Source organism: Rhinatrema bivittatum, chromosome 4 (genome assembly GCF_901001135.1).
Source record: "Rhinatrema bivittatum chromosome 4, aRhiBiv1.1, whole genome shotgun sequence".
Taxonomy (NCBI): domain Eukaryota; kingdom Metazoa; phylum Chordata; class Amphibia; order Gymnophiona; family Rhinatrematidae; genus Rhinatrema; species Rhinatrema bivittatum.
Window position 1 is genome coordinate 6953136 of NC_042618.1, and position 12786 is coordinate 6965921.

At 44.1% G+C, this 12786-nt stretch overlaps 1 protein-coding gene across 2 annotated transcripts in view; it reads right to left on the bottom strand.

Annotated features, from left to right (window-relative positions):
* Nucleotides 1-12786, bottom strand: part of LOC115089621 (phospholipase B1, membrane-associated-like) — a 421390-nt gene that overhangs the window by 33838 nt on the left and 374766 nt on the right. For both annotated transcript variants that reach the window (XM_029597711.1, XM_029597710.1), the window contains exons 14-15: nt 1863-1967; nt 862-957 (exon numbers count right to left, since the gene is read on the bottom strand). In XM_029597711.1, the coding sequence (XP_029453571.1) occupies nt 862-957; nt 1863-1967 (201 nt within the window). The remainder of the gene's footprint in view (nt 1-861; nt 958-1862; nt 1968-12786) is intronic.

Consider the following 12786-nt stretch of genomic DNA (forward strand, 5'->3'; position numbering starts at 1 on the left):
GGAATTATTAGAAAGGGAGTGGTGAATAAAACGGAAAATGTCATAATACCTCTGTATTGCTCCATTGTAAGACCGCACCTTGAATACTGTGTACAATTCTGGTCGCCGCATCTCAAAAAAGATATAATTGCGAAGGAGAAGGTACAGAGAAGGGCAACCAAAATGATAAAGGGAATGGAACAGCTCCCCTATGAGGAAAGACTAAAGAGGTTAGGACTGTTCAGCTTGGAGAAGAGACGGCTGATGGGGGATATGATAGATGTGTTTAAAATCATGAGAGGTCTAGAACGGGTAGATGTGAATCGGTTTTTTACCCTTTCGGATAATAGAAAGACTAGGGGGCACTCCATGAAGTTAGCATGTGGCACATTTAAAACTAATCGGAGAAAGTTCTTTTTCACTCAACGCACAATTAAACTCTGGAATTTGTTGCCAGAGGATGTGGTTAGTGCACTTAGAATAGCTGTGTTTAAAAAAAGGATTGGATAAGTCCTTGGAGGAGAAGGGCATTACCTGCTATTAATTAAGTTGACTTAGAAAATAACCACTGCTATTACTAGCAACGGTAACATGGAATAGACTTAGTTTTTGGGTACTTGCCAGGTTCTTATGGCCTGGATTGGCCACTGTTGGAGACAGGATGCTGGGCTTGATGTTCTTATGTTCCCGTTAGTATTATGTGGGTTAGTGCCAGATAAGATGGGCTTATCAGCTCTAAACTTTGTGCCACTGGAGGCCATTTTCTTTGCCCCAATATGTTCTAGATTCAACTTGTGTTGAGTTGTGGCTCTCCGCCTCCCAGCCCCACACGGTCTTGTTGCTTGCCATTCTGTGTTCCATGCACTGTGTACAATTACTCACCATGTTATTCCACAGTGCCTTGGCTAACTCTTCATTGCCTTTAATGCTGAAGTGGAAGCAGTCCAAAGCATAATAGGAATAATCAATGTTCCCTTTCTGCAAGGGAAGAGACATACAGGAAGGTTTTTCTCGAGTACCAGAGGAAGTTCAAGATAGCCAGAATGTGGTATCGTGAGCCCAGATCCAGCATCCCTTGAAAAAAGTTGCAGAGACCCAGGGGGCTCGACTTAACATGCACAGTATTAGAGGGGGGGGGGGGGGGGGGGGGGAGGGACTCCTGACAGTATGTGAAGGTCCTGCATCCATTTCTAAATTCGCTAGTGAATAGCAAGGTCATGAAAGATGCTGGATTGAAAGCCTGGCTTGCCTAAGTCCTCCACTTATGTGCAGAACAGGACATGGGCAGCAGCAGTGTAAGCTACACACATACACATGCTGCCCAGCACAGACCAGCTACATCAGGATTTTGGGATGGACACTCGCAAACTCTAAGGGCATTTTTTGGGATGGTGACAAATTAAATTTGAATAATAAATAAATAATAAATGCTGGGAATGCCAGAGGTTCCGGCAAAATTCTAGAAACTTGGAGGATCTGTGCTTCTCTCCTCTGTATTAGCCTTTAAAGCTCGAAAGTCACCCCCATACATGGTCTTTAAAAGAAAAGGCATAGAGGGGGAGGGGCAGAGCACAAAGAACCAGGATTATTTTCCTTTCTAACTTCCAAAACATATTTTCTTGATACCCAGTGCTGGTTCCTTGCCAGACCCTGGAGTTTTTTCAAAGACTGCCAAAATGGGAGCCCATGTAGAGTGCAACAAAATTTATATTAAAATGAAAATGTCAAGAACCTAATTCATGTTTCTGTGTGCCCTGGGCCCCATATTGCCTTTGTTTCTAAAGCCCAGGGATAGTTGTTTTGTTTCAGGCAAGGAGAAAACTTCCCCTATCGCCTGGTAGGTACATGTGGCTCTTTAGTGGTTGTGGTGCTTTAATATTTACCATGTCTCTCGGGGGCCTAGCTTTCTTCAGGAATGGTTGAAACAGCACTGCAAAGTTCTCCTTGTCGTCGTATCGGCCAGATTCTATCAGCGCCTCCAACTTTGCCTGCAAAGAAGTCCGAGGAGAAAAAGAAAGATTTGTTTCTGGATTATTGTATGACTCCAGACATGTGAGGTTAGGGTATCTGTGATATCCCAGGGAGTGCTCTGGGCAGCCCATGGAAAGAAACGTCTGCATCTCTTCTGAAAACGGATTTCAGGGTCTGCCTCAGCGCTGGCCCATCCACACTGGCTATTTTGCCCTTTTTGGCTACACCAAATACTCAGCCCTAGTCACAGAAATATGATAATTTAGGGACAGAGAATTTTGTAACATGGCCTGGTGTAGAGGAGTCTTATCAGGGTTTAAGCTGATTAGTCTTTAAATGGTTATTGAAGATTTACTCATCCAGTCTGACCATATCTGGTATACCATAAATATATTTCTGGGCTTCTTGGGCTTCCTTGATTCTCCTCTGACCTATCTGACTACTGTTCCCTTCCTTACTGAGGCAAGATCTATGCTCCCTCTAAATCCCATCTCTTTTAAGTGTTCCCAAGGCCTAACCTTGGCCATGACTCCCTTCTATCCACCACCTCTCCCCTTGGACAACTAATTTTTGCCTATTACTACTGCTAGAGTTTAGTTCTATTTGCTGGTGGTGCTCAGCTCTGTCTCAGACTTGGGGAGCCTGCTGTATGCCTTTGGAAAATTACTTCATAGCTTCATCTCAGCCTCCTGCTTGTGAAAACGCAGGACAGTGCCTCCAGGAATAGTATTATGGGATTGACCTGAGCTCAGAGTGAATAGAGTTAGTGAAGCCTATGGGCCTCAGAAGGACCAGACACTGACCCCGAAATTATAAGATGTATTTGTTGAGGCTTGCAGAGATGTATTGAGAAACTGCAAAGCTTGGAAACCTGAAAGCAGTAGTGAGGCCAAGAGGAACAACTAAAAGATGGAAGTACCAATAGATGCAACTGAGCCTGTAAGGCCTCAAAGTTAGTCAAGTTTTGGTTAGGCTGAGCTAAGTGAGAGGAAGGGGAATGCTTCTCCTACTCCTGGCCTGCTGCTATTTTAAGTGCAACACAGAACTGCATAAAAATGATCAGACCTGTCAGAGATTAGATCTCTTCACACTCCAGACTTCCGGAAGTAGGAGAGCTAAGCGATTCTTTAGGCCTTTGACAACATCAGTAAGGAACATATTCTTTGTCTATTATATTGTACTTTTATTGCTATTTTTTCTATCTACAGTCAATCATCCAGTGATTATTTGTGTTTTCTGCCATTCAAATCCCTTGTCAGTCTCTAATCATTATACACATCTGAGGCGTAATTTTTTAGTTTTTGATTTGAATTTTTGATTTGAATTTTAATTGCTTAATACTTAATTTTTATGTTAATTTTAGTTACATTTACTAAATGGTTTTAACTTAAGTTTTTTATTTTGTTTAATGTTTGTAATGATCTTTTAGGAACATAAGAACATGCCATACTGGATCAGATCAAGGGTCCATCAAGCCCAGCATCCTGTTTCCAACAGTGGCCAATCCAAGCCATAAGAACCTGGCAAGTTCCCAAAAACGAAGTCTATCCCATGTTACTGTTGCTAGTAATAGCAGTGGCTATTTTCTAAGTCAACTTAATTAATAACAGGTAATGGACTTCTCCTCCAAGAACTTATCCAATCCTTTTTTAAACCCAGCTACACTAACTGCACTAACCACATCCCCTGAGAACAAATTCCAGAGTTTAATTGTGCGTTGAGTAAAAATGAACTTTTTCTGATTAGTTTTAAATATGCCACATGCTAACTTCATGGAGTGCCCCCTAGTCCTTCTATTATCTGAAAGAGTAAATAACCAATTCACATTTACCTGTTCTAGACCTCTCATAATTTTAAACACCTCTATCATATCCCCTCTCAGCCGTCTCTTCTCCAAGCTGAAAAGTCCTAATCTATTTAGTCCTTCCTCATAGGGGAACTGTTCCATTCCCTTTATCATTTTGTCGCCCTTCTCTGTACCTTCTCCATCACAATTATATCTTTTTTGAGAATCGGCAACCAGAATTCTACACAGTATTCAAGCTGCGGTCTCACCATGGAGTGATACAGAGGCATTATGACATTTTCCATTCTATTCACCATTCCCTAATAATTCCTAACATTCTGTTTGCTTTTTTGACTGCCGCAGCACACTGAGCCGACGATTTTAAAGTATTATCCACCATGACGCCTAGATCTCTTTCTTGGGTGGTAGCTCCTAATATGGAACCTAACTTTGTGTAACTATAGCATGGGTTATTTTTCCCTATATGCATCACCTTGCACTTATCCACATTAAATTTTATCTGCCATTTGGATGGCCAATCTTCCAGTCTTGTAAGGTCCACCTGTAATGTATCACATTCCGCTTGTGATTTAACTACTCTGAATAATTTTGTATCATCTGCAAATTTGATTATCTCACACGTCATATTTCTTTCCAGATCATTTATAAATATATTGAAAAGTAAGGGTCCCAATACAGATCCCTGAAGCACTCCACTGCCCACTCCCTTCCACTGAGAAAATTGTCCATTTAATCCTACTCTCTGTTTCCTGTCTTTTAGCCAGATTGTTATCCACGAAAGGACATCGCCACCTATCCCATGACTTTTTACTTTTCCTAGAAGCCTCTCATGAGGAACTTTGTCAAACGCCTTCTGAAAATCCAAATATACTACATCTACTGGTTCACCTTTATCCACATGTTTTTAACTCCTTAAAAAAAAGTGAATCAGGTTTGTGAGGCAAGACTTGCCTTGGGTAAAGCCATGCTGACTTTGTTCCATTAAAGGATGTCTTTCTATATGCTCTCTGATTTTGATATTTAGAACTCTTTCCACTAGTTTTCCTGGCACTGAAGTCAGGCTAACTGGTCTGTAGTTTCCCGGATCGCCCCTGGAGCCCTTTTTAAATATTGGGGTTACATTTGCTATCCTCCAGTCTTCAGGTACAATGGATGATTTTAATGATAAGTTACAAATTTTTACTAATAGGTCTGAAATTTCATTTTTTAGTTCCTTCAGAACTCTGGGGTGATTTACTACTCTTCAGTTTGTCAATCAGGCCTACCACATCTTCTAGGTTCACCGTGATTTGATTCAGTCCATCTGAATCATTACCCATGAAAACCTTCTCCATTACGGGTACCTCCCCAACATCCTCTTCAGTAAACACCGAAGCAAAGAAATAATTTAATCTTTCCGCGATGGCCTTATCTTCTCTAAGTGCCCCTTTAATCCCTCGATCATCTAACGGTCCAACTGACTCCCTCACAGGCTTTCTGCTTCAGATATATTTTAAAACGTTTTTACTGTGAGTTTTTGCCTCTACAGCCAACTTCTTTTCAAATTCTCTCTTAGCCTGTCTTATCAATGTCTTACATTTAACTTGCCAATGTTTATGCTTTATCCTATTTTCTTCTGTTGGATCCTTCTTCCAATTTTTGAATGAAGATCTTTTGGCTAAAAAAGCTTCTTTCACCTCCCCTTTTAACCATGCCAGTAATCGTTTTGCCTTCTTCCACCTTTCTTAATGTGTGGAATACATCTGGACTGTGCTTCTAGAATGGTATTTTTTAACAATGACCACGCCTCTTGGACATTTTTTTACTTTTGTAGCTGCTCCTTTCAGTTTTTTTCTAACAATTTTTCTCATTTTATCAAAGTTTCCCTTTTGAAAGTTTAGCACGAGAGCCTTGGATTTGCACACTGTTCCTTTTCCAGTCATTAAATCAAATTTGATCATATTATGATCACTATTGCCAAGCGGCCCCACCACCGTTACCTCTCTCACCAAGTCCTGTGCTCCACTGAGAATTAGATCTAAAATTGCTCCCTCTCTCGTCGGTTCCTGAACCAATTGCTCCATAAAGCTATCATTTATTCCATCCAGGAACGTTATCTCTCTAGTGTGACCCGATGATACATTTACCCAGTCTATATTGGGGTAATTGAAGTCTACAAAACAAATAATGAGCAAATACTGCACTTCAAGCAATATCGCAATGTACATATAGTGCAGGAGGATGTGTAATCCTGACAAAGCTGATTCGAAACAGTCTTATAAAACAAGATGTCTTTTATTTTTTCAATATGGCAACTCCACAAGGTTATACGAGCACCGGCTTAATGGCGTCCCCCGACACGGTCCTGTGTTTCGCCGCGGGCTGCATCGGGGGGGATCGCCACCGCTGGAATTCACACAAAAGCTAGAACATAAACAAATTAATAGAAAGTCAGAATAATAAGAGGGACTTACAACCGATCATAATAAGTTCCACACAAGCATAACATACCTGACAGCAGCGTTTTGACAGTGACAGGGAGCGCAACGCCTTTCAAATTTGACAGGTATTTAAAGGAGACAGAGGCGCCAAAAACTACAGGGGAGGGGGAACCACGTGAGTAAAAGAAATGAATCCATTGGTTCCCGTTCCTGTAGTGCACCAAAGCAGTAAAACAGCCTAACCTGCTAGGTAAATAGAAACCATTCGATTTCCCGATTTAAACCTTTAGGGGACACTGTGTCTAACGTGAAGATCCAACGTTGTTCAATCCTGCCCAAGATCTCAGCATAATTGCCTCCCCGCAAAGGACGTGAAACAACTTCAATGACACAAAAAAAGAGATCAGAGAGGGAATGTGACTGTGATATCCAATGGTCAACCAGGGGTTCCTTCTCTCGCTGCAGACAGATATTGGAGCAATGCTCTATAATCCGAGTCTTTACCATCCGAGATGTTTTCCCGACATACATTAAAGAGCAGGGACAAGTGATAATGTAAATTACTCCAGACGTAGTACAATCAGAATAAGACCGTAACTGAAACATTTTACCCGTGGTGGGATGCGTAAAACAGGTCATACCATTTGTATGAGCACAAACTGTACATCTGCCACAGGGCTGATGGCCAACATCACTGACAGGATCCCGCGGCACTGGAAGGTCAGAGTGAATCAATTTGTCTCGCAGATTTCTACCCCGACGAAAGGTGAACCGAAGGGGATCAGAGAACAATGTATTTAAAGACAAGGCCTCCCAGTGTCGCCGGATCATGCCAGCGATGGGCCGGCTCAGGGTGGAAAATGGTAATATAAAGTTTGTCACAGGAGGTTCAGAAGAACCGGAAGACATAAATAATAGCTCCCGATTAGTGTATAAGGCGCGTTTCATTGCTTTTTTAACTACTGACTTTGGGTACCCTCTTGACAGGAAGCGAGATGACATCTCATGAGCTTTAACCAAAAATTCACCAGTGGTGGTGCACAATCTGCGAAGCCTAAAAAACTGGCCAGTGGGGATGTTCTTACGCAGTGCACTCGGATGACAACTTTGGAAGGATAACAAGGTGTTACGGTCTGTCTCTTTTCGATAGATGGTGGTGGAAAACCGACCATCATCTACAGAAACGAGTACATCTAAAAAAGGTATTTGAAGACGATGAAAAATAAAGTTAAACTGAAGACTCGGGTCACTAGCATTGAGGTGGTCAATAAACATAAACAGTTGCACCTCAGTGCCTAGCCACAATAAGAAAATATCGTCAATATAACGAAGCCATAGAGCAACTTTATCAAAACCTTCAGCGGGGTATACATACAAACGCTCAAATTCCGCCACATAAAGGCAGGCCAGACTCGGGGCCATAGTTGCTCCCATGGCCGTCCCTTTGATCTGATGATAAAAAACATTGTCGAAACGAAAAATTTTTTTTGTGAGAGCTAAAGTGGCTAGAGTCATAAGAAATGAGGTAGGAATGCGCTGAGGGCCAATCCTAGAGTCCAAGACACGTTCAATGACCCGTAAAGCGGCCGATTTATAAGACTGTTTCGAATCAGCTTTGTCAGGATTACACATCCTCCTGCACTATATGTACATTGCGGTAATTGAAGTCTCCCATTATTACTGCTCTACCAATTTGGTTAGCTTCCCTAATTTCTCTTAGCATTTCACTGTCCATCTCACCATCTTGACCAGGTGGACGGTAGTATACCCCATCACTGTAGTCTTCCCCGACACACAAGGGATTTCTACCCATAAAGATTCAATTTTGTATTTAGTCTCATGCAGGATGTTTATCCTGTTGGACTCTATGCCATCCCGGACATAAAGTGCCACACCTCCTCCCGAGTACTCCTCTCTATCATTGCGATATAATTTGTACCCCGGTATAGCACTGTCCCATTGGTTATCCTCTTTCCACCATGTCTCTGAGATGCTAATTAAGTCTATGTCATCATTTACTGCTATACATTCTAATTCTCCCATCTTACTTCTTAGACTTCTGGCATTAGCATACAAACATTTCAAAGTTTGTTTTTTGTTTGTATTTTTATTTTGCTTTTTAATTGATAGGGATAAGTTAGAATTTTTTAGCTCAGGTGAGTTTTTAGTTACAGGCACTTGGACTACTTTTCCAATTATTGGAACCTCACTGTCGGGATGCCCTAATTCTAATGCATCATTAGTATCCTTTAAAGATACCTCTCTCCGAACCATGCGCTGCTGAGCGACTGTCGGCTTTCCCCTTTGTTCTAGTTTAAAAGCTGCTCTATCTCCTTTTTAAAGGTTAGCGCCAGCAGTCTGGTTCCACCCTGGTTAAGGTGGAGCCCATCCCTTCGGAAGAGACTCCCCCTTCCCCAAAAGGTTCCCCAGTTCCTAACAAAACTGAATCCCTCTTCCTTGCACCATCGTCTCATCCACGCATTGAGACTCTGGAGCTCTGCCTGCCTCTGGTGACCTGCGCGTGGAACAGGGAGCATTTCAGAGAATGCTACCCTGGAGGTTCTGGATTTAATCTTTCTACCTAAGAGCCTAAATTTGGCTTCCAGAACCTCCCTCCCACATTTTCCTATGTCGTTGGTGCCCACGTGTACCACGACAGCCGGCTCCTCCCCAGCACTGTCTAAAATCTTATCTAGGTGATGCGTGAGGTCCGCCACCTTCGCACCAGGTAGGCATGTTACCAGGCGATCCTCACGCCCACCAACCACCCAGCTATCTACATTCCTAATAATCGAATCACCAACTATGATGGCGGACCTAACCCTTCCCTCCTGGGCAGTAGGCCTTGGGGAGATATCCTCAGTGCGAAAGGACAATGCATCACCTAGAGAACAGGTCCTTGCTACAGGATCCTTTCCTGCTACACCTGGTTGGTGCTCTCCCATTATGAGACCTTCTTCCTCCAAGGCAGCATCAGGGCTGCCAGTCTGAAGTTGGGACTTGACTACTATGTCCCTGAAGGTCTCATCTATATACCTCTCTGTCTGCCTCAGCTCCTCCAGGTCTGCCACTCTAGCCTCCAGAGATCTGACTCATTCTCTGAGAGCCAGGAGCTCTTTGCATCGCATGCACATGTACAACTTCTCACCGGTGGGTAAAAAATCATACAATTGTTTTTCCAGACTTTGGGTTCATCTGAGGTGAAGCCTTCCAGTAAAAAATTCATGGGCTAAAGAAGTCATTTACCTGCAGGAATTTTTTGGTTCAACCACAGAAGGGAGAAGTTCTTTGTCCAGAAAGAAAATCTTTTGAGTTTGGTTCACTACACCATCTGCTCAACCTCTTTTAAAGAATCCCAGTGAACAGTGAAAGGTTTGGACTCCCAGCCACTGTCCACATTTTGTGTACCAAAGTTGGGATTACATTGTTTTGTGAGTATTAAAAGCTCTGTTCTAGATGGCTGCAACGACACTAGCATCGTGAGCATTCTTTTTTCTTGCATGCTCATTTTTTTTCCTTCTGATATGCCTCACACCGGCCGTAAATGGAAGGCAAGGGAGAGGACTGACCCTGCAGCCCCTTCGGAGCCCTCGTCCATCGATCCTATATGGATGCCCATGTTATGTGTGTGGGAGATTGATCAGGAGAAGAGCCACTGGGGGTTGAGACTGAGGAAGCTGCAAAGATCTCTCCCCTGGACTCGTCCTTCTCTCTCTTCCTAATCCTGAGGCCTGTTCCACCCAACCCCCCACGGTCATTCGGATCTCTAAATTGGAATGGGACCGGGCACAGGCTGATGACGCTGCTAATGAATACCTTGCAGGGAGTGCCAGCCAGAGAAGAGATGAGGTTGACGAAGGGAGAGTCGTTCCTCCCCCCCCCCCCCCCCCCCCCGGGTGTTGGTTGATTCATCGCTCTTGGGAGCTCAAGCTTTTGAGTTAGAAAGTCTTCCATCTGTCTCGACACTGGCTGTGGATATCTTGTCTACTGCAAGACAATTCATGCTGCCAAGGCCCCCTTGGATTACCCTGGACTCAATCTGGGATGCAATTGAAGGTCTTCATGCTTCCATTTCATTGCTGGTAAACTCTATTCTATCTAAAACGAATGCAAATGAGAATAGGATACAAGAACTAGAAAGTTCCAATATTTCTATTCTACAACAGATGGATAGGGCAAAAAAAAAAAAAAATTGAACACTTTAAAAATCTCTATTAGAGAAAACCAGGATTTAAATTATAAATTGGAAAACCTTGAGAATTATATGCGGGGTAGAAATCTATGCTTCATAAATTTTGCTAAGGTTCCTCATATATCTGCTAAAGATATGCTTAAAAGATATTTAATTGAGGTTCACAATGTTGCGGAACAAGCGATTCTGCTTTTGTCTAAGTCATTTTTCCTACCCCCATTCAAGAAGGGAGCAGAGGTTTCTGCTGAAAATCAAGCCATGGAACTGTTGGAACCATCTAGACTGGATATTTCAAAAGTGTTGGAGACTTCAAACATTGAGTTGCTGAACCTGCAACAATGATTGTGACTTTTGTTTTGGAACCAGACTGTGACTAGATTCTCAGAATGTTCTTTAGGCACCGGCTTGTTACCTTTCTTAACTTGAAGGTTAGGGTTTTCCTGATGTATTCAAGCTAAATCCAAAAGAAGAGAAAACAATTTTTGATTCTTAGACCTAGGGTCCTCCAGATTGGGGCTTTCTTTTCTCTAAAATTTCCTTGTAAGTTTTATATTAAATATAAGGGTCTTTCCTACACTTTCTTTGTGCCTTCTCAATTACCTAAGTACTTGAGTGATAAGGAGTTCCAAGATGCCTCTGTTGAATCTTTAATCTCAGCTTGATCCCATAATGATCGATGTTTATTATTCTATGTATAGACTCCTACGCTTTATGTGCTGTTAGTTTCCTAGGTGGTTACAATGCTATTGCTTACTTGTGGGTTGTGTAATTGGATCCTGTATTGAGGACTAGGGGTAGATGGAGATAAATATGTTCTTGCTTAATTTTATTTTCACTGTTCAGATCATATTTGGCTCCTGGAATACCCATGATATATGAAGATTATTTGTTGTATATGTGGATCTTGAGCCGAGACAAGGTTGATACTGCCACCAAGGGGAGGCCCTAGTGGTCCTCATTGTCGGGAGGTGGTGCAGGTGGAAAAGACCCAACTGGAGCTTCACCTTTACCAGCCCACATTCCCCGCAGGTTGAGCCTTGTGTGTCGGGGCCGGAAGGACTTATGTGCGGGTCTCTCACGTCGAGGAGTCCAAGGAGAAGGCAGCTCGGCATTGGGCAAGCAAAGTTGAGGCAGGCGGCAGACAGATGAAACCAGGAACAGACCAGAGATCAGGGCAGGCAGCAGGCAGGCAGGACGAAGATAAAGCTGGTGGTCAGGTCAGGCGGAGGTCAAGAGTAGACGAAGTACCAGACAGAAGTCCAAAATCGGGGAGTCAGTCCAAGGGCAGGAGCAGGAATGGAACCGAGGCAGGAGCACAGGAACAGGAGTCATGACCGGAACGCAGGATCAGGAAGGCAAGGCTGGAACGCAGGATCAGGAACAACGCAGACTACGCACTCAACATCTGAGCTGGACCTGTTGCTGAGGCAAAGTGCTGGGGTCAGGGCCGGGTATATATACCCACCCTGGCTGATGTCATCTTCATGGGCCGCGGGGAACTTTTCCACTGCGGGCCCTTTAAATTGAGCTCGATGTTGCCTGCACCTAGGGGAGCAAGTGCAGAGACCGGGACAACGGCATTACGTGCCGCAAGGGCAGGTTGCATTGGCAGTGGTTGGTGGCGGCAACAGGGGAGAGCCTGGCCTGGGAGCCTCCTGGCGGAGGTAAGGGGACTCGGCCTCAGGTGGCTGTGGCTGGGAATCCTAACAGTACCCCCTCCTTTATGCTGCCTCTGAGAAGGACCAGGCTTACCGGGTGAGCCCGGTGGAATTGTTGGAGGAGCGCCTTGTCGAGGATGTTCGAGGCGGGTTCCCAGGTATTCTCCTCGGGTCCAAACCCTTTCCAGGCGATCAGGTATTCCCAGCATCTGTCATGGCGACTCACGTCCAGGACCTCCTTCACCTGGTATATCTGGTCTTCTTCAGATGTGACGTCCAGTGGCTCTGGTGGTTTGTGATGGGGTCAGGATAGTATTAGCGGTTTCAGGAGGGAGACATGAAATGTATTATGGATCTTCAAGATTGAGGGTAGGCTTAGGCGGTTGGTAACCGGTCCTAGATGCTCTGTAACAGCGAAGGGTCTGATGTACCTGGGAGCCAACCTCATCGAGGGTACCCGGAGGTGGATGGGGCGGGTACTCAGCCATACTCGATCTCCAATCTCTATGGCTGTAATGGTGTCTGTTGTCTCCCTTCTTGGCTGCTTTGGCTGCCCGCAGGAGGTTGTCTTGAGTACTGTTCCAAAGGGAACGGAGTTGTGAGTTGAGTCGCGGGAGAGGGCACTGAGAACGGCATAGGAAGCGGTGGGACTGGTTGTCGCCCATAGACTACCTGGAAGGGTGAAGAACCAGTCACAGAATGGGTGTGCGAGTTATGTGAGAACTCTGCCCAGGGTAGCAGGGAGGACCAGTCATCCTG